Below are 26,572 nucleotides of genomic sequence, written 5' to 3'. Positions count from 1 at the left end.
AAGACAAGCAGGATCTATAATAAATGAAAAGTGTTGATCTCTCTGGGTTATGACCCTCAGCTGGGGTTCACCAGTGGTGAAACTACCATCATTTGTGCGTATTGTTGTTGTTCTAAGTAGAAGAGCAAGGAATGCGTAAAGGCAAAATATGAAGGGTGACAGGAGGAAGAGTATAAACCAAGCAGAGAAAGGTGGGACCATACAATTAAAACAATGTGATTGTAGCAATTTAGATAAAAGTTAATACAGTGAGTAAGATACCTTGGTTGTTAACTAGTAATCATTGACTTTTATATGTACTACCGTTTTGGGAAATGAAATAAAAAATAGCAACATACAATCAATAGACCTAGGGTATTACTTTGCTTAAATTGAAATAGTTATCTATTATTTAAGGGGGTTTTTGTACTTACATTCAACATTTCTTTTTTTTAAAAAAATATTTTTATTGTTTTGTAGTGTAAATAGGAAACAAATAAAGAAAAGAAAAGAAAAAATAGGGAAAAGATTTACAAAAGGATGTACAGTCAATGCTCGTTAAATATATATAAACAATCTGACTTGGCTGTACAATTAATTATACCTTAACATTTCTCAATCCTCTATCCCCCCACCCATGAACCCCACCCCATGACTTCCGAAGCCCCTCAAAAAAGGATCACACAACTAATCAGGAACTACTCATATATCTTCTTTCACTGAATCCCTTTTATGGCAATCTTCAAGCTTACCTTTGTCTTCTTTTCCAAATACCCAAGTGCCAGCCTCCATTTGTTTGCAAATTCTTCATTATTTCCTCGTCATTATTTGTCAGCTTGGCCATTTGGGTAGAATATACTAATTTATCTCTCCAGTCTTAAATATATATCTCTTTTCCCCCTTTCCAAGTTTTGGCTATTATTAGTCTTGCAGCAACAAAGCAATATTGACAAATTTCTTCATCCCCTGCACAGATACACAATCTAAATAGTCCTAATGGGCACATTCAACATTTCCACCTTACACTTTCCTAATGTGCTAGAACAACTGTCAACAAAGTGAATGAAAAAGTTAAAATTTGAAATAGCTGTTCATGAAACGAATAATCTTAAAACATATATCCTCAGATAGTGGATTCCTCTTTTGGTTCTCCGGATGTTCTAGCCTTTTACCCACAGAATGCATGGTGATTATGGTTTTTATTGGTTGAAGTGCAAAATATCGAGAGGATCGAACATTGGAAAGAACTGTCCCCGAACACAGTATTCTGTTCACAAAAGGACAGAGACATAACTAACTCCAGTTAAAACATTTCAGGAAATTACCACCCAACCAGCCTGCCTGCCTGCCTGCCTGCCTGCCTGCCTGCCTTCCTTCCTTCCTTCCTTCCTTCCTTCCTTCCTTCTTTGAAAAGTCTGAGTCAGCCAACGTGCCTTTTTCAGTTCTTCAGGTGCTACAAAAGAGAAAATTATTGATTGAGTCACTTCAGTGTGTAATTTCAGAAGTGTGGACTCCTCTAGAAAATCCAAAGTCTTGTAGGCAGTACCATATATGCATAGAGATACAATTCCTGTTGTTCTGGCCTGAGACAGCTAAGGAGCTTAAACATTAGTTTCCAGATCAAAGTGTTGCTCTTTAACTGGTCACTGGGAAAATTCTTTGGGTACTAGCATTATCTAACCATTCAGTTTACTACATGTATGTGCAATTCTTCCTTCTGTCATGTGCATCGGCTCAGGTTTCTAGGCATCACTCTGGAGCATCCCTGAATCTCTGATGCTGTCTATTCATGATCTTATTGTGAAACTTCAGATTATAGATTATAGATTAGAATCTGTAAAGTATATAGAAGCCCTCAGTGCTATTCAGGTTTGAAGAGAAACAATTAGGTCTATTGTGATTGCTGTAGCGATGGAGATTGTCAAAGGATTTCATCTTTACAAAGAAACAGGTGAAGTGATGGGATCCCAAGTATGCTATAAAAGGAAGGCAGAACTGAATGTCGTCTTGGCTTTGGTCTTCTCTGAAAGCATACATTGGGGGAAAGGGCTCTGAAAAAGTGAATGTTTTCGCAGTATACATTTTTAACAGGGGAAAGTACATCCTGAGAATTCACTCTGTGCTTCAATCCTGATAGCCGAAGTCAGAGATGACTTTACATAGATAGGTGGCACCATTATCAGATGCTGCACTATGTGGAATGTGATCTAAGAAGCAAATGATAATGCTTTTTAAAACATTGTTTGTAGAAAATGGCTGCATGCATTGAGATCAATACAAGTATGATGCTGCAGTTACAAATACCTAAGATTTCAAAAGTTGGTAGGGTACAATGGCTGTCAGAGTTTAGTGCAAAAACTTCTTTTTAAAATATCCAGCTATGTTTTAAATGTCCATTTGGTTATATAGGGTCCCCTTAGCTTCTTTAACTATTTGGGAAAGTGTTGTTTATTGTTTGTGATGCTAACACAGACTGAGGTTGTGCTGATGACAAGACCATCTTCTACTTGGGTCTAAACCTTTCAATGATTTCAACAGATCTATCATAATCCGAAATTTGTAAGTCATTTATATGTCTCTGATAATATTTTATAGCACTATATAGAATACTGACTATACAGTACCTTAATTTATATCAGAGGAAAAATAATAATCTCTTTACAAGTTGACTGTAGAAGTGTTTTTTAAAAGATCCTGCTTCGGGTTGCTGTAAGTTTTTTGGGTTGAAAAGCTGAAAGCTCACAATCTCTGAGGATGCCTGCCATAGATGCAGGTGAAGCGTCAGGAGAGAATGCTTCTGGAACATGGCCATACAGCCCGAAAAACTTATAGCAGTTCCAGCCATGAAAGTGATTCCGGCCATGAAAGCCTTCGATAACACAGATCTTGCTTCATTGTACAAGTCATGTGGCCTAGTTTATACATGCATTCTTATTGTTTCATTGTTCTGTTAAGTTGCATAGTTGTAGTTTGGTTTTTGAGCATTGTTATGTTGTGGTTTGAGCATTGGATGATGATTCTGGAGATGAAAGTTCAAGTTGCTGCTTGACCATAGAAACCTCTTGGGCAAGTTGCATGCTTTTGGCCTCAAGAGGTGGCAAAGTCAACCCCTCTCTGAACAAATCTTGCTACCAGAAGTCAGAAGCAACCTGAAGACCCACAACAACGATATCCATAAAATAAGCCAGGATCTCATGAAAATGGAATCATACAGGTCTATTTTGTTAGCAAACATGGATGACAAAGCAAAGGAAGTACTTTGGGTGGTTTATCTGACTTTGAAGATCTAACTTTGTACTTTGATGCCCAGGTAGCATTGAAGGCATGAATCATCTTTCATCAGCTGAAGTTGATGTGTACAGATCTTCCTAAGCAGATAGTCCTAGGCCTTTGATAATATCTACTTTAGATTATTGAAATGCATTATATGTGGTATGTCTCAGTCAAAGAGTTGTCATTGTGATGATAATGATGACGATTTTTATCTGCAATAAGAGTCCTAACCACACTTGATACTTAAACATCAGTTGTAGAGTAAAGAATGTGAACCTGTCCCATGGCCCTTTCCATTGTAGCCAAAGGCATTATCATTTCACTCGTTGCTTCATTGATTTACTTCTGCTCTTGAGAAAAGAAAAAGCAAATGAATGACTCTCAAATTTTGGGCAACATCTCCCTAAAGTTGTTGTAGAGCTGTTAAAAGTTTAGGTGGTAGCACAGTATTCTAAGAGCGGTTCCACACAGCATGAAATCGTGTGCTTTAGTTAGGGGCAAAAAATCCTGGGACTTCAGAAGAGGTCCACATACAGACTTGTTGGTCCCAGGATTTTTGCCTCCATCATCCACACTTCCTGCTTCATTGCGGGATTTAGAGGCTCCCAAGGAAGTCCCGCCAAAAACTTTGGCGGGACTTCCACCAAAGTTTTTGGCAATTATTTATAAAACAATAACTTAAGATGTGAACATGCAAAAATGTGGGTTATATAAGCTGCAGGGCCATCTGAGCAGACAAGGTGTTGTTCCTGGGTTATACATGTCTTTTCCTGATTGCTCATATTGCGAAAAGATGTACAACTTTGACTGGGGGACCACAACTTTGTCCTGACCAGAGAAAATGCGCCCTCCACACATTTCATGAAGTTTCTGGCACACAAACCATTTTCATGTTCTACTCTACTGTCTCTACATTTTTTAAGGAACCGACCAATCAAGAACAAACATTCTAAAACCCAGGAACAAACCTAGATTAAAAATCCCATTATTTTCGAGTGCAGAGACATACAGACATTCAAAAATGTGGATTTTTGGCTCAGACCAGGATATTCCTACACCTGAAAATCTTGTGTTTTTTGCCATTTGTAGCAATTGCTTCCGCGTTTATAGAGAACAGTATCTGGCACTCTCCTGTTTGCTGTGGAAGCTCCTGGGATAAGGGTACTATCTGGATGGGCCCTTAGGACTATGGTAAAGAGCAGTAACTCTTTGTTACTCTCCAGCATTTACATTGCTACTCTCCAGCATTGGCTCATAAGTAGGATTGGAGCCATGGCAAAACAGTATGTCCTAGCTCCATGTCAGCACTCTGTCTTGTGGTTGAGCTGTGTTGACCGCCTGTTAGAAGTAAGAGTATGCACATACCTATTAAACCAGTTCTCTTTCCAACATGTTCTCTCCTCCAAACCCTGACTGATGTGGGTTGAGATAATCAGTATCTTCTGTGAGTCTTTGGAACAAATTACATAGTTGTTCTGATATTCTCCCTTACCTCATTAAAACTGTTACATTGTTTACTTTTGAAATTGGTGTTTACAAGTTGGTAATGTACATGTTTATAGCACAGATTTTTAAATAAAAAGTCCCAGGCTGCTAACTGAGAGCCCACAAAAATCTACTAGTATTAGTCATTTGTTGATCCAGATACCTATGATCAAATTTTAGGATGCTTGTAAAATTCTTATTAAGTTATTGGGAACATAGGAGCCCCATTTTCCTAAGTCAGACCAACATGTCCATCTTGTTTAGTACTATCAGCAGTAGGTCTCCTGAGTTTCAGATAAGGATCTTTACAAGCCCTACTTAAAGGTAGGATCTCTAGAGAAGCATGTGCCTCAACACTAAGCTACCGACCCATCTCTCCCTTTTTCTAATTGAATCTCCCTTCTTCTGTATTATAATTTTGCTTACCATATGTGGATTATACTTGGCCCCCTTTTTTAGTTCTCTTTTGAGGAGGAGGTTATTGTATTATAATTTACAGTTTTGTTCGTAATCTTTGGATGGTAAGCTTTGTCTCTCAGATTATTGAGGAAAGAACTGATTATTTGTACGAGTACACTGCCAGAGCATTCATTATAACTTTGAATCCTTACTTCTCAATGTGCAAAAACTATTTTGACACACTATCTACAATTAACAGCTTCAAGAGAAAAGAATATGGTAGTGCAATTTTAAAGCCCACAGTCACTCTTGGAACTGTAACCTCCTTACCTCTCATAATGTGGGATGGATCAAAGTTTATAAACTGAGAGGGTCCAGAGAAAGAAATCTGTTTCCACAGTTGCTACTTATAATGGTGGCTGATTCCTAAGATTTGGGTGAGGCAGGATTGCTTCTCCTGAATGACAGCATATTTATTCTGAAGGCTCAAGTGGGTGATCAACAGTGGGTATGTTCAGTTTGGACGTACATGTCTTTCTAGTGAGCCATGCCCTGACTGTCATGTAATTTATGCAATCAAAATTTTGGCCATTGGTATCATTTATGCATTTGGGGGCTCTGCTCAAAAGAATTACATGTTAATGACTACAGATCTCAGAACTGTTTAAAACTGTTTAGAACAGTGGTTCTCAACCTGTGGGTCCCCAGGTGTTTTGACCTATAACTCCCAGAAATCCCAGCCAGTTTACCAGCTGTTAGGATTTCTGGGAGTTGAAGGCCAAAACATCTGGGGTCCCATAGGTTGAGAACCACTGGTTTAGAAGCTACAGCATGTTCAGGAAACTGCAGTACAATTACTAATGGGATAATGTCCTATATACCATTTTATTCAGAATTTGAGCCAAGTGAATTGGCAATCTAATTTCCAGACCTGGAGGACAACTTTATTCATAGTCAGCTCCAGTACTTCCCACTGGGATTGTACTCACAAAACACATTAGATAATTATGTATATAAACTGGTGCCTTCAGTGAAGCACTACAACTTAGAAATCCCTTTCACATGGTGGTCCTCTAGCTATTATAGTCTAAATCCAGTTGCTAGTGCCAACTCGAATAGACCAATGAGCCAATGGGAATTTGGTAGTCTATACACTCATTCAGTAGGTCTACTCCAATTAGTACTAGCAGTTGAATTTAGCTCTATGTCTGTACAATCAGGCCTTTGAAGTAGATATGGCACTGTGAGTCTTTAGACATCTGCTGGGTGTCTTGGTGGCCATATTAAAAATTCGTGTGATCAGTCTTTTTCCTGTCCTTCTGATGTTTGTATGATAAACTTTCTCCTTTCTTGTGGATACTGAAAATATGGTATATGCAAAACTTGCAACTAGATAAACAGCTTAAGTTAGAAACATTTTACTAATATAACTCACTGTTTTAATTCTTGCATTTTAGTTCAAATTTATGTTTAAGGACTTCTTCCTTTGTGAACATTAACCCAAGGGAACAAAATAATGTGAATTGGCTTTTACAGACTATGCTGTGAGTGCTCTTTCTTCTTTTTGGGTTTTTGTAACCTTTTCCCCACACTTTACCAAGTACACAGAATATCCAGGTGTGCAAGAGCTTTCGGCATGATTTTGGATCATGCTTCATACTGGCAATTCTTAATACTAAGCAGCATGTGGAAAAGTTAGTTATGTAAATGTACTTAGGCAGTGAAATTTCAGAGACAGATTTCTCATATAAAGCAGTGTTTTTCAAATTTTTACCTCTAGGTAACTTTTCCTCATTACTTTGGTTTGCTCATCAAGCTAAACCAAGGACGCATAGGAACTTTGGCTTATTCTCGATGAGCAGCATGCTACTCATTCCTGGCTGCAATGGGAATGACTAAACAGGCAATGCATTCCCTGCAACACTTCAAAGATTAAAACTGGGACACGTATGAGTGTGCAACATCTGTATGGTCAAGGTGGCAAAAAGTTATTGAGAAAGAGCACACACTCAAGAGTTTGCCTGAACCTACAGGAAATGAAATTGTTTTGATTTAGACCAGTGGTTCTTAACCTGTGAGTTCCTAAATGTTTTGACCTTCAACTCCCAGAAATCCTAACAGCTGGTAAACTGGCTGGGATTTCTGGGAGTTGTAGGCCAAAACACCTGGGGACCCACAGGTTGAGATTTTGACAGTTCTGTCTTCAGAAACAATTTGAAGGAAGGGAGGATGTTTCTCAGTCTTTTATCTTTTGCAATTCTCATTTTCAGTAACATGGGGACTGTTTTGGCAAGCTGGGGCATCGGTTTTTGATCAGAACACTGTGTCTAGAAAAACGCACAGCTGTGTTTGTGCTGTATTTTTCTCTCTCTCACTGGGGTTCTGACTTTTTAACGAACGCACAAAATAACTGCAGAAAGCATTTCATAACATAAAGGACTCAGAAAAGGGAATAGCTTCTCATATTTCTTTCTGTCTGCCATCCAATAATCATGTCCCTTGCTGATGTAATTCTGCAGTGAATAAATAGTGTTTGCACAGGCAACATCCAGAAAAATGGGGAGAAGGGGGGAGCAGAGACCTTTTGGGCCAGAGAACTGGTTTCATATTCATGACTTACCTGGCTTGGCTAAGAGTTTGCCTAAAGCTGTGTGACTAGCCTGATCGATATCTCAGTGGGAATACTCAGGTAAAGAAAAAGGTCACAACAATTAATTTATAGGGAATCTGGTACTCAGATCATGCTCTCCCGAAATCAGGTTTTGTACAAGAATATTGCCACTTCCCTGTACTTTTGGATTATTCCTGTCTTGTCTTGCAACAATTCTGTGTCAGTGTGAATTATTGAAAATGAATGTTGCACATCTTGCATTCCATGGAACTGTCTAGGTCAAAAAAAATAAAACAAATAAAATATACATATATCAAGTTGTCATGTTCAGGAGCATGAACATTTCAATGTGGTGTAATTTGATGACAAAAGTAAAATACAAATACATACCGGTTGGATGCTGCCAATCTTTTTTTTGACAAAATAGCTACCCTTGTAACCTTTTCTCATTCCCATGGGTTCAATTCATGTCTTCTCAGCCTAAGCAGGAATGTCAGAAACTTGGACAAAGTAGAAGGTTTTGATTATAATTTATACACGCGTTCATTGGAATAGAAGCGCCTATCCCTTGCCCTAGGCCCTCCTTTGACATCTGTGACTTGATATCAGGTGCAATTCTGAAATACAATCTAATCACACCATAGGCTGCTCTCATTGCCTTCTTACTCCCAACCCTTTTCTTTAAGCATTTGATTCCATCAGGTTGAGACAGCTCAGTGACTCAAAAGGTTTGCACAGTCTTCAAGAATGTCCACCTGGTCTTTTCACCAGGTCCTTGTTGTGCTGCAGAAGATCAACTGGGACATGGTTGGGGAAAATAATTAAGTTCCAGGTTGCTGGGCGAAAACTCACTCCTGGTATAATACCCTGTCAGCTGCTCTAACCTTTTGTCTCATCTCTGTTTTTAATCTTTCCCATGCTTTGTTGGGATGGTTGCATAAGCACAAAACCTGATCCAGAGCAGGGACTTTGAATTTCAATAAAATCAACCCCAAGTTGCAATGAAGATCTTAGTAAGCACTTTCATGTGATAAATCTCCTTCTGATGCTAGAGGAAGGGATTACTATTGAACACTAGGAAGGTTGTGCCACATAGTTGCTGAACAAGCCACAAGGTTCTGCATGTGTCCAAATCTTCCAATACCCTGACTCTTGCTGAACCCCTAGAATTCTTCAGTTTGTTGTTTTGAAGGCAAAATAAATGATGTAATATAGATTTCTCTAAATATGCATTTGATTAGTGAAAATGTATTTCCCCACACAATGTGATCATTAGCCTAGTCAGGACTAGCTGTGCCTTTGGATTGCAGAATGAGATGTTCTCCCTAAGCCCTTTTTTGAATGACCCCACTATGTGTCCCAATTCCCTAAACTGAGCCACAGTCTTCAGATAAGATGGAGAATATTATTTTAGATCCACTACTGAAGTGAGATTCAACCGGTAGTCCAGTTAGCTTGTGAATGGAAAATAGGGAAAGCTTTGCCATTTTACCTTTCGCCAAGAGTTCTCCACACACTATCACCTAATATGAACAAACCCAGCTTCCATGGGTAGCCAGTTGTATGGGACAAACTTCAGTGAGCTACTATTCTCATCAACAGAATGGTTCCAAGAATTGTATCTGAGATAATTCGATACTTGGTAAATCTTTTCTTTAACTTCAAGAACTTAAAAAGTCTTAAGATTCAGTGAGACATGACGTGATCAAAGGGACTGAATTGTAGAGATTGGGTTATCTGGCTCAATTGAAATTTAAACTATGGGATGATGAAGAAAGAAGATGTCTGATTTTTTTTAATTTTACTCAACAGCCCCAAATTGGATCTCTAAGCTTTTGGAACCTTCTAATGCGCATGTGCTGTCTGAGCTGTCATTGTTACCTAGTTACAAAGACACTTCAAATCATGTGGTTTTGTCTGCTCTCACTAAAAGCATGCACTGCTATTTTTATTGCAGATGTTTTTTTTAATATCACCTTTTGTCATGTTTTCTGTTAGTTTAACTACAGTGTTGTGGTATGGTCTGATTGGAGCTCTAGGTGACACCAATCTTAGTGACATCATTGCCTGTAATAAATGACATTGTTGTTCCTTTATTGCTCTAAGTACAAAAAACATGGTGGTAGGACCAAGATTCTTGAGGTGCAACTTTGAAAAGGTATTTTAAGGAACTTATGGTTTCTTTTAATATGTTGCATGTCAACAATCTCGTAAAATGGCCACCGGAGGTACTCCGCTTCGTAGGGGGTGTGGAGAACCTGGTGCCCCATGGCCTGCATTGCCTGGCTCCAGCCGAGGGTGATCAGATGGGGAGAAGCGTGAGCGCGTGGCTTCTCTCCATGGATTCTAGTGGCAACACGGGAGCCCTCCTGTGTTGCCCTGGTGGTGGCATGTGCCAGCTCCTCCCTTCTTCACTCACAGAGCCACACCAGCATCATCTGATGGGAGCCTGTCAGTTCAGTGGGTGACTGGGGCTAAATCAGTGCTTGCCACCAAATTTAGCCCTGTGTGAAGAGAGGTTGGCTAAGAAGCAAATGTATGAAGTCAGAAGAGGACTGGTTTCTCTGTAAGGGCAGGTAGAGGAGTTGCCACTCACAACCCCAAGTGGTTGCCTATCCCGACTTTCGCCCCCAGAAAAGATTAAGCATTGTTAGAGTGTGTGAGGAACCATATTGGTAATCAAATATTCATTGGAAACATGCTTAGAGTGGGGACTTATTCCTATATAAGCAAGGATGAGATTGCATACTTAAGAGGGAGGGATGACAGATTGAATGAAGATAGATAACTGGTGTTTTGTGTATGTATGTGAATGTAAGAGAGTTGGAGATTGTGAAGCTGGTTTTCATTTGCTTTGAAGTATAAGAGAAACTGAGTCCTCAGATATGTATAAGAAGGATTTTACCCTGAACAGTAAATAAATACTTTTGCATGTCATAGAGCTTGCAGAGTGTAGCGGTTTGAGTGTTGGATTGTAACTTTGGAGAACAGGACTTGAATTCCCATTGGCTATGAGAACCCACTGGGTGATCTTGGACAAGTCATAACTCTCAACCTTAGAGGAAGGCAAAGGCGACCTCCTCCTGAACAACTCTGTAGTAAAACCTCATCATGCATTTGCCTTAGGATTGCCATGTCAGAATAGCCAAGCAACAACAGCAGTGTTAAAGAAGAGGAAACAGATTGGTGGTAATGTGCATGCTTTATGTACTTCTGGTTCCAGGTTCAAGTGTTTATATCGCCTGTTGGAAACCTTGGAAAGCCACTGTTAGTATGTAGCAGGATGGTCCTGACATTGTATAAGGCAGCTTTCCATGTTCTTATGCATTTCAGATTCTCCCTCTCCCGTCCCACCCCACAAACCACAATAGACACCAGTCAGCATTAAATGAGACTGTGTCATGGTTTATTTTGTGCAAAGCAAAAAAGTTTACATTTGTATTGCTCTTCTCAGAAGAAGACAGAACCTGTATTTATAGACTAGATATTTCCTCTGTTCATTTCAAGAAGAGCGGTTAGACAATAGAAGCCTATACGTCGTTAGAAATTATACATTCAATGCTTCCAAACTGGAAAGCCAAATTATAGGACATGGTGATTGTGCTGATACTGTGGATATGAAAGATTCAATTATCCTTACACTCTTAAGAAAGGGGCTACAGTTATGATTAACTATGGTAAATAAAGTTTAATGAATTTAACACTTGTAATCCGTTGCTGTGTAACTTCATAAGAAAAAGGAGCCGTGGTGACATTTGCTGAACATAATGTTTGGGTACCAGATGGTTCAGTTCCTAGCCCATGCATTCAAATTCACCCCTTCTCATACTCCTGTTTTGAATCAACACTTTAGAAGAACTAGGACATAAAATTATACAGGAGGAAGTTCTAAGTTTTATGCTCTGACTTAGAGCGATATGATATACAGTTGTTTTGAAAATCCTTTGCTCCAAACTTCTTGATGCTGTTAATTTGTATATCACATTATTTGCTCCATGACATGTAAAAAGTTCAAAGGTATGCAGAATTACATTTGTCTTTCTCGTTTCAGTTTTGACTTTTGGGGATTTGATTGTTTTCTAGGAATCTCTAGTACAGATCTATGGTCCAGATATTTCTGCCAGATCATGGAGCCGTTGATCATGGAGCCGTAGAGTCATGTTGCCAGACCTAGATATTCATGGAAAAGTGTTCCCTCAGGGTTTTTTTTTTTAAACCATTTTTTTTAATTGGAAGTTTTTCACCTCTGGTGGCCATCCTGTGTCCCTAACACTAGCAAATATCCAGGACTGGCTGTATCAGATATTTTCTTCATCTGGAGGGGGAAAATTTGACATACCCATAACTAATAGGCAAAACTTACTAACAGCTCAGAAACAATATCCATATCATATCTCAGATAATAATGATAAATATGAAATATTTTGAGGATGTTTGCCATAGATGCAGGCAAAACGCCAGGAGAGAATGCTAGAACATGGCCATATAGCCCGAAAAACCTACAACAACCTAGTGATTCCGGCCATGAAAGCCTCCAACAATACATTAAATAAGAAATGCATTATTTATAGACCACCCTCTCTCCCTGAGGGGACTCGTGGTGGTTTACATACAAAAAAGGCAAACATTAAATGCCATAATCAATATCACATGTCTCTATATCATCTGTTTGCATATATATAAAAAGAGTGTATCTATGTGTATGTATCTTTCTACATATGTGATTAAATGCATCCATAAAACTTAGTGGCTCAGAATGCATATGACATGAGCCATGTTGTTTTCTAGTCCTCTTTTTCCCCCTAATACCCTTAGGCATTTTTTAATGTTTCAGTTGGCTTTTGTACTACTTCCACCTTAGAGTTCTCAAGGCACCTTGATTTGTTAGAAGCGGCACAATGCCTATTTCTCTCTCTTTTTTGTGTGATAAGGACTAGGGCAAAGCAGTAATACGATTTGCCTGAAACATCTTCAGCTTCTTTAACTGCTTTCCTGTTTCTTGATACGTGTTACAAACTTCATCCTCTGAGTCTGGTTATCTCAGCCTTGGTTATCTCACTTATGGAATTGGGGATGTGGGAGAAGGAGGGATGGCCTGGTAACTCGGCTCATATGGAGTTTATTCCCCTATTATTACTCAAACCATTTTCTCCATCCTGTGACTCCAGTGATATTGTCTCCCTCTCTTGTATAGTAGCTTGACAGCAACAGGGACTAAAGCTGACATTGTGCTGATATTGTGTTATAAAGGCTGCGGGGGGCAAATGAAAGCAAGCCAATGGCTTGATGGAAGTGAATATGGAGTTTTCATTATTACATGTTCCTTTTTCAAAATTGACTGCAATTCAGGTTCAGTCCATTAATCAGGACAGGCCTGTATAATACTTGGGAGCAGGAAGAATTCCTGTTGTTTATCCCATTTCTGAAAGTGAGTTTCCTGATGATGAGGATGGTACTGAATCTCAGCACAGTTGAGATTATAAATCCGTTTATCCAGTTCACAACTTTCATGCTTTGTTGTGAGACAGGTAATATCTCCTTTCAGAAATGTGCACTTTTGTAGGGATTGTCTTGTGTTGCACATAATACAATCAAAATTATGCATCCCCTTTAAAAAATGTGGATGGCTAGAATTGCATCCCAGGGAAACATTTGCACAAACACATTCTAATAGCAGATAAATTGTGTACTTGTAATATGTGTCAGAGTTAAGGTGCACCACCAAATTCACACATCACAGAGAGTCCATACAAAATGAGATTTCTATTGCAAGAAAAACTTTTTAAAATAATTAACATGAACAAAAGATAGGGCAAAGATGCAGCTGGTTCTTAGACAAGCACAAAAAGTTGAAAGTTACATACATCTGCATGCACTGCTGATTTGCTGGTTATGTGGAATGTTTTTATTCAGAGGTCAAAGAAAATTAAAAACCTTTTAATGGTTTTGAATGGCAGGATGGCTAATAAATGTAAAAGTTGCAGGGAAAATTAATCAGAAAATAGGACATCTGTGTAGCAGACAACAAAGAGATTTGGGAAGTTAAGTATAAAGGCAAACACATTGTAATGATATACATTAAGATGAAGGAAGCGTGGTTGAGGAGACAGAGGTGTGAGACCAAACAAAAAGACTTGGAAATAATTGAACAGCCAAGGTGTTGTTTTTTGAGAGCAGAGCTCAAATAATTGCCCATATTGGCGAGGGGATTCTGGGAGTAGTAATCCAAACTCTGGCATAGGTTTGCCATAGCATGAGAAGTCCGTTTTACCTTTAAAGGGTTACCTTGAAGGATGAGCTTGACTTGTTTTCTTTCCAGTAATAGGTGCTGACTTAGGCTGGATTTACACTGCCATATAATCCAGTTTCTGAATCCTGGTGATCAGCTTTGGATTGGATTGTATGAATCTTCTTGTTGTTTATTCATTCAGTCACTTCCAACTCTTCATGGCCTCATGGACCAGCCCATGCCAGAGCTCCCAGTCAGCTGTGGCCAATCCCAGCTCCTTCAAGGCCAAGCCAGTCACTTCAAGGATGCCATCCATTCATCCATCTTGCCCTTGGTCGGCCCCTCTTCTATTTTCCTTCCATTTTCCCCAGCATCATTATCTTCTCCAAGCTTTCCTGTCTTCTCATTATGTGGCCAAAGTACTTCATCTTTGCCTCTAACACCCTTCCCTCCAGCGAGCAGTCGGGCATTATTCCCTGGAGTATGGACTGGTTTGATCTTCTTGCGGTCCAAGGCACCCTCAGAATTTTCCTCCCAACATTGTATATGAGTCTACACTGCCATATAATCCAGTTCAAAGCAGATAATCTGGATTCAGAAATGGGATTATATGGCAATGTAGACGTGTCCCTAGTAATGTTAATGTGACCATAAAGGCAAAGGGTGGTCATGAATTTCACAAATGATTTGAATGAATGGAGTTCACAGACTCGGAGTAAGTAACAATATATTAACTAAATCTTATTTTATCACGATTTTAAGGCCTCATGTTCCAGCCATGTATCACTCAGCTTCTCTTAGAATGTAATAGTTTTCTGGATTCACTTGTTCTGAGCACTTGACTTCTTTTATCCTTCTTCTCACAGTAGTCAACAATACCAGGGTTTCTTAAACGTTTTCCACTCATGACACCCTTTCACCCGAGAAATGTTTACATGACCCCAGGTATATAGGTATATAAAACAGGTATAAAAATATTCTGTTCTTAGCTTGTACAGAGAATGTGAATAGGAAACTGGGAAGTTGTGGCAAGTGAGATATATGTTTATGTTGTTGTCATTGTCCTCTTCCTTGCTGCTGATGCCAATTTTCATTTGCTACTAACCAGCTGGTTTCTGCTGATTTGTCAGGTTTTGGATTCAGGACGACTGAAAGAATATGATGAGCCATACATTTTGTTGCAAGAAAAGGAAAGCCTGTTTTACAAGATGGTTCAACAATTGGGTAAAGCTGAAGCTGAATCCATAAAAGAAACGGCAAAACAGGTAAGGCAGTTTCCCTACCACCACCTGCCCTTACCCCTAAAATATAATTAAGTTTGTCTCAGTGATTTAGTTTTCACAAGTTAGCATATTCAGGACTTCAGAAAAAACCCATCCACGCCACTATAGTTAAAGCTTTCAGACCTTTTCAATTATAAACCCCAGTTTTTCAATACTTTATTACTGGGATTTGGAGTAATATATACCCAGAGCTGAAAATGACATGCTTCCATTGCAAGAAAACAGCTAGACTCAAGATTGGGATTTATGTGTGTGTGTGCAAGAGAAGATAAAACACAGTGAGTTCCTCGACATTCTTGATATTCTGCTTGCCACTAAGAGAAATGCTGATATCCCAGTAGCTGTGAAGTTCCACTTAATTCCTCTTAGGGCCCTTCCAGACAGAATGTGGGACTTGTCGCGTGTTTACCTGAGGCACCCCATCCTCCCCTCCCAGTCCCCCCATACCCCAAAAACATACATGAAGGGCCTAGCTTCAGACTTTGGAGGAAGCCCCAGCCTCCCAATGAGGTAACCTTACACCAGGAGCTTTCAGCAAAGGGGACTGAGCATGCAACCAGCTCTCTCACTTAGGTTTTTGGATTGCCTTGGGAGAGCATGTAGCTATCGCCCCAGGGAAAGCCCTGGGTTTGGGTTGAAGGTGGGCCCTCAATCCCGGGAGGAAGTGAGATAAAATATCCAAATTCCTTCCAGGATTGAGGCTCGTATAGAAGGGGCCTCAGAGTATTGTTTGTAACTAAAGCTTGAGAAGTTACTTTTTTGGACAACATCCCTGACAACATAAGCCAGTGGTCATACTGGCTGAAGGATTTGTTCCAAAAGATGATTTGTCAGAACCAGGTATGGCAAATCTGTGGCACTCCCAAGTGTTTTGGACTTCAGCTTCCACAATTTGTAACACCTGACAACCTGGCTGGTATTTCTGGAAGTTGGAGGCCCAAACACCTGGAGTGCCATAGGTTGACCAGGCCTAATCTAAACTCTGGTTTTGACTAAAAGCCTTCTCTCTTTGAGCTAGAAGTTTTTTCTGCCTCTTAAGATGTGGGCCTCCGATTTTTAGAACTTCACTCCAAGGCACCTATCAGCACAAAATCCAAGTTCAGTTTTTAAAACTGGAGTTGTAAATTGTTTTTCTGTGTCTGAAAGTTTGTATGGTAAATGTTAATCTAGCAGCAAATGATTGTATGGAGATGAGATGATAAGAAAAATGTCCCCTGCTGAATTTCTGCCTAGAGACTACCCTTTTAGGCAAACAAGCCCTGGAAAAAAAAAGTTGGCAAGAGGAATTTAAAAGCAGCTGTATCTGTTGCTTCCAACAAAAGGGAATTCTTCGACTGTATTACATATGTGCAAACCACCATAAGAGTGGTCACTTTGGATTGCGATTCTTATCTGTATATGAGAAGGACAGTTTATTAATAATTTTGCTGGAAGCAATTCCAAAATGACATAAATGACCGAAGAATGGGCTTTATGCTCTTATTTCCAGTGCTGCATGAATATTAGGCCTAGCACATGACACATGTCGGCCATGAGAAAGATAGTGCATTTTGTGTGTGTGTGTGTTTAAAGGCTCAAACAAAACTTTTCACATTCTTCTTTGGAGAAAAAAATACATTTTGAAGTCCTTTTTCACCCAAACACATTTTCCGATAAGAGCACACAAGTCTTGACATTATTTCATTTTGTTACACGCATCTGTCAGGGAACAGAGATATGATACAACTACTAAAAACTGATGATTGTGGAACAGTGAAACTTGACAGCATTTCATTTCCTTTATGTTCTGATTATACATTTATCAGGAAACCTGTATCTCTGGCAGTTCAGCTAGAAATTGGTAGAATTCAAGAACTCAAAGGCTCGGCAAAGAACTGTCCTATTATTTGGTATCATCTTACATTTTAGAGAAGTTGCTTGGTGGAGCCATTGTTACTGCTTTCCCTTGCCTTTTCATTATTGTGGCACCCTATCCCCAGATCACATTTCTATAAGGCTCTATGACTCCTCCGCGGCGCAAATTAAACGCCGGGATATTTCATACATACATCCTGACGTTTCAATGGTTGTCAATCATAGTTTGTAAAATGCAGGGATTACAACCTTGATATTAACATCCAAATCCATTGTGCTTATTTTTATGTGTGAAAATGAAAAGCCCTTGTGCAGACACTAGATTTCGAAGCAGCTTTGTCGCCCTGTTTTTAATTTATCTCCATTTCTGAGCCGGTTAAAAGGATTTTATTTATCAATTTAATGTCAAATGATAAAGTTATCAGCTGATCTGAATTATTAGCACTTTGAGAGGGATGGCAAACACATACGTTGACATAGCCCAGTTTTGTTGCAATTTTCCAGCCAAGCTAAAGGTAATATAACTTTTTTTTTTACAAATGAAAAGTATTAAAAATTGAAATGTGTACAGTTGCTGTCTTATTTCCATGTGTACACTTACATTAGAACAGGGGTATCAAGCCCATTTTCACCGAGGGCCACATTGGTCTTATGGTTACCTTCAAAGGGGCATTTGTAATTGCAAGTTTATATAAATATAACTATGTTGCCCTGACATTGAAGGCCTTGTGAGCCATATAAAATGGCATGGTGGGCCAGATTCTGCCTGTGGGCTTTGCATCTGACAGGTGTGCATTAGAAAAAGCCTCTTAATAAAACTAACACAGGACTTTTTACCCGTTTTAGGTATATTTCAAGAAGAATTATCCTGAAGTTATGCCAAGTGGTCAAGAAGCCACCAAATCAGTGGATGACTCCCAAGGATTAATTATTTTTGAGACTGCAGTATGATCTCATGTGATCATGGTTTCTGGAGTGAATTTTTTTTGGAAGGATTATGTAATATTGATGCAATACAAACCAAATGTTACTGTTAATTAGAAATACTGTTTTTGCACTGAATAATTACTTGTTACTCTGAAAAAAAATCATGCCCCAGTTATGTTGACCATGCAATGTTGTTCAGTTTTTTTTAAAAAAATGCAGTATGTTTTAAGCGTAGTTTTTTTTAAAAAAAAGATTCAATGCAGCAACTGGGCTCTCTACTGGGCCAATGAGGCTTGGGCAATCCTGATCTCTTCCCTTGTTTTTAAAGTGCCTTCACAAAGAAAGACTACACTGTAAGACTCTGTTCTTCATAATTCAAGCCACCTTGAGTCCCCCTATTAGGATACAGAAGGGTGGAGTACAAGTATGGCAAATAAATAAATAAATAAATAAATAAATGCTCTTGAATCATTCAAAAGATTAAACATAGCTGCTTAAACATTGCTTTTAAGACAGTGTATTAGGCACAGTTGGAACTGGTGCTAAGTCCTGCTGCTGTATAAAAATGGCTTTTGGCCATAGTCAGGATTGACCAATGACCTCACTACCTGTTGTGGCATTGCCCTGGTGGAAGGTGTCTCAGGTCCACAGCATTAAATTGTGGACTACATTTTCCAGCATCCCCCAGCTAGTGTGGTAACTAGTACGGGGGAAAAGATTTCCATGCTTAGCTTAAACCTAATCCAGAGGCCTATGGGATAACTTGTCAATGTGCCTTGCCAAACGTCAAGTAAACTGTACTGATATCCCACCATCACAAAAGTTGTCCCTGCTTTTGTGACTCTCTTTTGATCACATGAGGTTCATTATAGGTCCCTAGCAATATAGACCAAACTGAAAGGCATCAGACACATTAATCTATCTGCCCATTTGACTGTTGTGGTCTTGTTAACAGAACTTGGAATTGTGACTCCAAGGCTGGGAAAGTAATGTTTGGAAAACAATTCTTTCAGACGCTGCCCGTTGGTATATGTAAGCCAATGGTACGAGACACCTTTGACTTTTGCAATGTATTTTCCCAGGTGGGAAATAAAGAATGTATTTTTCGTGCTTTGCAGACAGAAGCAAATTTGGGAAATGAATGTTACTTTGCTCAAAGAATGTATATTTATGAATCCTGAGCTGTATCAGTGTCATCTTCATATCACATCTTTAAATGCCTATACAAAAGATTTCATTCAAAAAATGAGTGAGCCCAAGGTTACTTTTTTTTTTTACTAAAACATGTCATTTTTATCTTTAGTTTGATAGAAAACAATCATTAAAAGCGTGCCACCAAGATTGTATTTCAGGCTCATATACTCAGCAATATACTACTATATGTACAGGAGGTGAAGTATGGCAGCCTGCATACTTTTAGGACAGTCAATCGTAACCAGTTGTAGCCACAATCCTACATATTTGAGCATAGTGTAAGAGTTCCTCATGTAGGACTCCACTACAACAAAACACCAAGGATGTCTTCCGTAGAGATTTGTTGGGTCCTACGAAGATCCTAGTAGACAGTGTCATTAGTCTGTGTCTCACTATAAAATCCCATCTTATCTACCAGCAAGGAAATAGCAGTGTATTGTTATTTTGTCATAGTCCAATGGTGAGCCCTGGAGGGGCTTTGAATGTTGCAGAAGGTGGAAGTGGTTACTAAGCCCCACAATGACCAAAAAATCCAACAACACATGCTCAGCCATAAGGTGGACTTACAAATATATGCCAGTAATAGGATGCCAGCTGATAACTATTTTTTTTTTTTTAAAAAAAAGGTCACCAGGAAATCAGCTTGCACATTTTCCCCTACCTCCTCTCAGTTATTTATTACTTTATTTTTCCAAAACTCAAAACACTTTTTTCCCCAAGAGAAGCCCTTACTTATTAGGCAAGTAAATGAAAAGCTGAGTTCCAGTTTACTTCCTTGATAAATAAAGGCTTCTCCTGGGTCCTAGGGTAGGATAGGAGGATGAACGGAGTGAAATTGCGACATGAAGAGGGTATTTTGAGTTTAAAGAACTGAAAACCAAATCTAAACAATCTGTGTGGATGTATGGTCCTTTAGCTTTCTGCCAATATGGCACCCAAACCCTTGGCATTTCTCTATCCCTAATCTTCCTGAGGCTAAGCAGATATTCTCCCCTCATTCTGTTTTTGTGGCATCCCTTTTTCAGGATCAACACTGTAACTTGGGGAAAGGTCAAGTAAATGTTGCGAATCACTGGTTGTGAACATGCTACCAAATACTTTTCCTGTTACTACCTCTTTAAAAGATCTATTTCTGAATGTTCGTTAAAAATGACAAAAAGGTGTGAATATCACAAATACATTTAAAACCTAAATGCCTTTCTGAACCCTGTGGAAAACTTGTATGTTATTGTAAACTTCTGTGAGAGAGAAATCCAGCTAAAAACTCCACTTGTGTCTCATGATGACCATTGTTGACTGCCAGGAGGCTCTTAAAGGCTGTATTTATATGTTCTCTGAGTATATTTCCATACGCTGATGAAAAAGGTTCATCCATTAATTTTTTAAAATGCCGTCTTTTTAGAGTGGTTCTAAATAGTCTTCTGTGCTATGGAGGTGTGTAAATATTGGTTCAGTTGTGTTTAAAATAAATTGTTTCCAGGGTGAGGTTGTCCCTCCATACTGCAGGGAGCCATAGACCCTAGTTTCATCTTCCTGTTGGGACAGCCAGACAGATCTTGCTATATCAGGTCATAGAAGTAGCATATTTTACTTACTTGAATCATTTTGATACTGTAGCTTTTTGAATGTTAACAAAAAATGTTAGGTATCTGAGAGAATGCTGTATGTGCTGTTTTAACGTGTTTTGACAAGATAATCCTGGCTTCATGTATCCTGATGTCAGTGGAATAGATACCAAAATGAAAAACACTGAAAATCGGAGACTACCAACAAATGAAGCCTGTACTATGAATCTTTCCCAGCTCCATTAAATAATAGCTTTACTTTCTGTAAGGATTGTGAAAGACACGATTCAGATCTAAACCCCTGCTTTTGAGATGTAATTGCTGATGCACATACACACATCCTGAATAAGATACAGAGTGAAATCCAGAAATTACAGAATGAAGTATTAATAGTTTTTGCCTTTGCAAGGAGGGTGTGGGTCCACATCAATGTCCTATCCTATCCTATTTGATTTGTAATCAATACACTCCTTAGGGCTTCACCAAATCTATCATTTGCCAAAATATACGATCCTGTGCTTTTATTTTCCTTTTCTCGCTGAATAGCTTAACCATTGGTTCTTCCCATCGTATACAAGGTCTGCTGCTTGGGGTCTCTTGGTATCCAGTTGGTTAGTCGACTTGGTATCCAGTTGGTTAGTCTGTTGTCTTTTGTTCATGCTATATGCCCTGCCCATCTTCTTTTTGCCTCATAGATTTCATTGACTACACTCCGTACCCTGGTTCTTTGACGCAGTTCTTAATTGCTGACTTTATCTCTTACTGTCATGCCACACATCCTTCTTTCCATTGGTCTTCGAGTCAAGGCCAGTTTTTCCTCCTCTAACTTTGTTGTTGCCCATGTTTCAGACACATATAACATTACTGGTAAAACTGTAGCATTGAAGATATCTGCTCTGACCTTCATTGGCAGTTTGGCATCTATTAGCACTGTCCGATTTAGATTAAAAGCCATCCAAGCAGCCTTGCTTCTTCTTGCCAATTTGCCATTTGCCAAATTATTCGACTTGGTGTCCAAGATATACATATTAAGTCAATTCCTCAATTTCATCTCCATTTATAATGATGCAGCCCTGGACACACTCCTCATTTTGTTTTCTTCAAGTTATTTCCAGTTCTGCTGATTTTGAGAGCCCCACTAGTTGTTGGAGATCATGTTGTAAATCTTCTGGATTTTTGGTGAAAAGGATGCAATCATCTGCAAAGAGGCAATGAGAAAGTTGTTTGCCATCAATTGAAATCCCGACTTTAAATTTAATTTTTTGGAAGGGGCTTTCTAAAGTTGCCGCAAACCTTGTTTTGGTGATATTGTATCTCTTTGATGCACTCCTTTGTTTATTCTGACATGACACACTCTTGACAACAGTTTGATATCTGCTGTGCACCCTGTATTGATGCTTTTTATGATACTTATGATGTTCACATACACTGATTATACACCGGCTTGGTACAGAGCATTAAGGATAGCATTTACCTCAATTGAACCGAAGGCCTTTTGGTAATCAACGAAAGCAAGACAAAACAGAACTCGATATTCTCTGCTTTTTTCCAGTAGCTGTTTGCATGGATATGATCAAGGGTGGAGTAGCCATGTCTGAAGCCCGCTTGTTCTCTATTGATTTCCGCATCTTGAGATATTTTTTGTAGCGGGATCTTTGTGAACCATTCATATAGTTGAGAGAGGAGTGTAACAGGATGATGGTTGCTAAGGTTTTCTTTGTCTGCTTTCTTCGGGGCCTTCCACACAGCCCTATATCCCAGAATATCAAGGCAGGAAATCCCACATTACCTGAGTGTGGACTGTGATAACCCAGTTCAAAGCAGATATTGTGGGAGTTTCTGCCTTGATATTCTGAAATATAGGGCTGTGTGGAAGAGCCCTTCATTCAGAAGTATGGTTGTCCAATTGTTAGGTGAGCTGGCACTTTGCAAGTATTGCATAAAACATTCTGCAATCGCCTTTTGAAGATTATAACCTCCCTCTTTTAGGTGTCCTATTCTTATCTTGTCCTTTCTTGGGCATTTATCTGGCTCCATTTTACATATGGCTGCATCTACCTCAATACTATTGGGATTTCTGCCGTTGTAACATGTGGTTTGACTTCAACTATCTGCACTTTGGAATCATGTAAGTTGTTAAGAAGTCTTCGCTTCATTTCCAATCTATTTGTTACTTGCATTCTGTTTTCATTTTTAGTGCAATTGGTAGTTTTTTCTTCATTTTCATCTGCTTTCCCTCTTTTAAAATACTTTGCTTATTCTCTGCAGCCTTTCTTAATTGCATAATCTGATATTCATCATTGTTCGGATGTGGTCTCTTTTGAATATCATTGCAAAGTTGTTTGTACTCCTCCCCTTTTGCTTTGCCATCTGCGATTTGCTGAGCTCTGACTGCCATTAAGTGTTTTGTGCCTTGTCGGATTCTTCTAATCTTCAATGGAGGAATGGGCTCAACATATTTTAAACATAATTGGGTTAGATTTTCCTACAGTAAGACTCTTGTAACTGTAGAATCCATATTCACTATGTCAGTTACCCTTCCATGGGGAAAAATGTCTCCAAGTATTTGCTAGGTCCTCCAGGCAATTCTATGGAATGCTTCCCCAGGAAGTTAACGTGGAGTTGTCTTGGAGAACCTAGCATGTTTTGAGAGGATGTCTCTAGGAATTTCTAGCTCCCTCAGGATGACATTCTGGTATACTGGGATCAGAGGTCAGGTAATGTTTTACTGTATTTTTAGAACATCGAGCAGTTTCAGTCTTCCCTCTAATAAGGTCAATAATTATTTAGTTGCATTTTGAAAGTCTGGGTTTTAAAGAAGCATTCCATACAGAAAGCATAAGACTGATTTGCATTAGAAGTTAAATTTCACATCTGCAAGGAAGGCACCAGTGAATTACTTCAATATTTTCAAACATGCAGCCATATTTAATTTACTGCTTTTTTGCATCAGCTCATATATCATTTCCCGAAATGATTTAGTACTTCAAAATTGAGAGCAAACCAGCAGCTGTATTTTTTCTATATCTTAGAAACTAATAGATACCTAGAGCATCTGGATACCATTGTGACAACAACCCCCATTAAACAAATTATGCAGATATTTGAAATGGAAGCATCACTTTGTTGTTTATTTGTTCAGTTGCTTCCAACTCTTTGTGACATCATGGACCAACCCACGCCAGAGCTCCCTGTCAACTGTGGCCACCCCCAGCTCCTTCAAGGTCAAGCCAACCACTTCAAGGATACCATTCATCCATCTTGCCCTTGGTTGGCCCCTCTTCCTTTTTCCTTCCATTTTCCCCAGCATCATTATCTTTTCCAAGCTTTCCTGTCTTCTCATTATGTGGACAAAGTACTTCATCACTCCCCTAATCATCATCATATACCTTTATGGCTTCATCACCAGTTGCCTTTTAAAGTCCTGAAATGGGCCGTGTTTGTATGTCCCTAAGATGAAGCAGCAATAAATGTTCCCCACAGCTTGGTTTTTCATTTGTAATAATCAGTAATAATCTACAAACCATTGCCTCTGGGGAAAAACAGGCAGCACAAAAGGTCTGTATGGCAAAACAAATACAGTTAATTCTCTGAGCGTGTTTAGTCAGAAAGGTTCTGTATTTTTACTGAGTCAATTAATTTATTGTGTAATGAGTTGATTGAGTCTTGTTTTGCTTCCTGGCTATGCAAGGTAGAATTTATTAAATCTGAGTGGAAAACCTAGGGACTTGCTTACAATTATTAAAGAAAGATACAGCTTTCCATTTCATCACATTTCCTTTCCTGACCGGGTTTACTCAATACCTACATTTTGTTCCATCTCTAAAATGACTTATTATGATTATAAACTAAAAAAAAAAAAACTTATTTGAAGGTATCTATTTTGTTATTTTTGAGATCCACTTTTGTAAGGAATCAGTGTCCTTTGTACGTGTATTTCTAATACAAGTATATTTCAGTGCCTTTGCAATTGACTATTTTAGTCACAAGACTTGTTGCACAACCAATTCTTTCAAACAATAAAGCATGCTGATAAAAAGTTTTTCAAGTGTCTTGCATAGTATTTTATTTTACAAACGCCTGGAGATTTTTACAGGTAATACTCTTGATGTCACTGCATGTGTATCAAATGTTCAGTTCTCTGAATATTTGGGAAATCACACTGGTAATCAGCTTAAAATTTATTATCTCATCTTCATTGTGTGGTTTTTAATATTTTTCCCCACTTCCTTTATCAGATTTTACAGCAATGCATCAAGGGGAGAAAATTCTTCATTTGGTCTTAAATCCATTGATATTAAATTAGTAACACAAGCCTATAGGCACAAAGATCAGGTACAGGGGGGAGGCTCTTTGAGCTGCCTGAAACCAACAGGATACTGTGATTTCTGTGCCTTACGACATCTACAATGCTAAGTTTAGGAAATACGAATAAATACTGGTGATAATTATATTGGATCATTACCTCTTGATATACAGACACATGTATTTATATACTAGGCATGGGCAAACTTGGGCCCTCCATGTATTTTGGATTTCAACTCCCACAATTCCTAACAGCCAGTGCCTGGAGTGTCTAAAAACAAAAGCACACATTATTTCAGCAAAACCTTACAGAAATCTCATCCATATTGTAGATGGGTTTGACCAAGACAAATGTGGCAATCCTTTACAAATACTGATGGTAGAAAATTTTATTCTGATCTGAATACGACACTTATGAAACATAATGTTTTTATTATCATTTTTTTGTGTCTCAACATCCAAACAGAAGTAGGAGAATGTAAGGTGCCAGCAAATCAAAATGGATCTTCTTTTGCTTGATTAGTGAAGCTTTTGGAGGAGTCTAATTGTGAGGTTGTTTTAAAACTAGGAGCAGCATAAATACCATTTTACATTTGCTCAGTTCTTTGCGGACAAAGTCGCTCTGATCCGTTCTGACTTTGGCGCCATGTTAACGGCAGTCTCTGAGGATGTAACACGAGCACCTTCTTGTCTGGTTTTGGTGGATTCATTTCCATTGGTTCAGCTTGAGGAGTGGACAAAATCCCTGGAGAAGCAAGGCCAACCACATGCATCCTAGACCCCTCCCCATCCTAGCTGATCAAAGAAGCCAAAGGGGGTTTGGCAGAGTGGGTTAAAGTGGTGGTTAATGCCTTCTTACAGGAGGGCAAGATTTCAGCCAGCTTAAAACAGGCTGTTGTAAAACTGCTGTTGAAAAAAACATCACTGAACCCTACTCAATTAGTCAACTATTGGCCAGTTTCTAATCTCCCCTATTTGGGCCAAGTCATGGAATGTGTAGTGGTTTCACAACTCCAAGGGTTCTTGGTAGACACCAGTTATCTAGATCCAGCACAGTCTGGCTTTAGACAGGGACATGGAACTGAAACAGCCTTGGTCACCTTAGTACACCGGGAGCTAGACAGGGAGAGTGTGTCCCTGTTGGTTCTGCTGGATCTCTTAGTGGCCTTCAATACCATTGACCACTGTATCCTTCTGGGACACCTTGCAGGTATGGGACTTGAAGGTACTGCTTTGCAGTGGCTCCGGTCCTTCCTGGAGGGACTGTCGCAGAAGATGTTATTGGGTGACACCTGTTCAACTCCACAACCATTGTCATGTGGAATCCCTCAGGGTACAGTATTCCCGATGTTTAACATCTACATGAAGCCGCTGGGGGAGATCATCTGGAGTTTTGAAGTACAATATTATCTGTATGCAGATGATGTCCAAATCTGTTACTCCTTTCCACCTGTTAAGGCGGAAGGAG

The 26,572-nt window shown here is 39.1% G+C and overlaps 1 protein-coding gene across 1 annotated transcript in view; it reads left to right on the top strand.

Moving 5' to 3' along the window:
• The window catches only part of ABCC4 (ATP binding cassette subfamily C member 4 (PEL blood group)), a 159,753-nt gene extending 134,912 nt beyond the window's left edge, over positions 1 to 24,841 (top strand). Inside the window, exons 30-31 of the mRNA XM_060769490.2 lie at positions 15,107 to 15,241; positions 17,960 to 24,841. Of these exons, the coding sequence (XP_060625473.2) occupies positions 15,107 to 15,241; positions 17,960 to 18,064 (240 nt within the window). The 3' untranslated portion in view covers positions 18,065 to 24,841. The remainder of the gene's footprint in view (positions 1 to 15,106; positions 15,242 to 17,959) is intronic.
• Positions 24,842 to 26,572: the final 1,731 nt, after the last annotated feature.

The sequence above is a fragment of the Anolis sagrei genome, chromosome 3 (assembly GCF_037176765.1).
Source record: "Anolis sagrei isolate rAnoSag1 chromosome 3, rAnoSag1.mat, whole genome shotgun sequence".
Taxonomy (NCBI): Eukaryota; Metazoa; Chordata; class Lepidosauria; order Squamata; family Dactyloidae; genus Anolis; species Anolis sagrei.
This window is presented reverse-complemented; position numbering and strand designations above follow the sequence as displayed.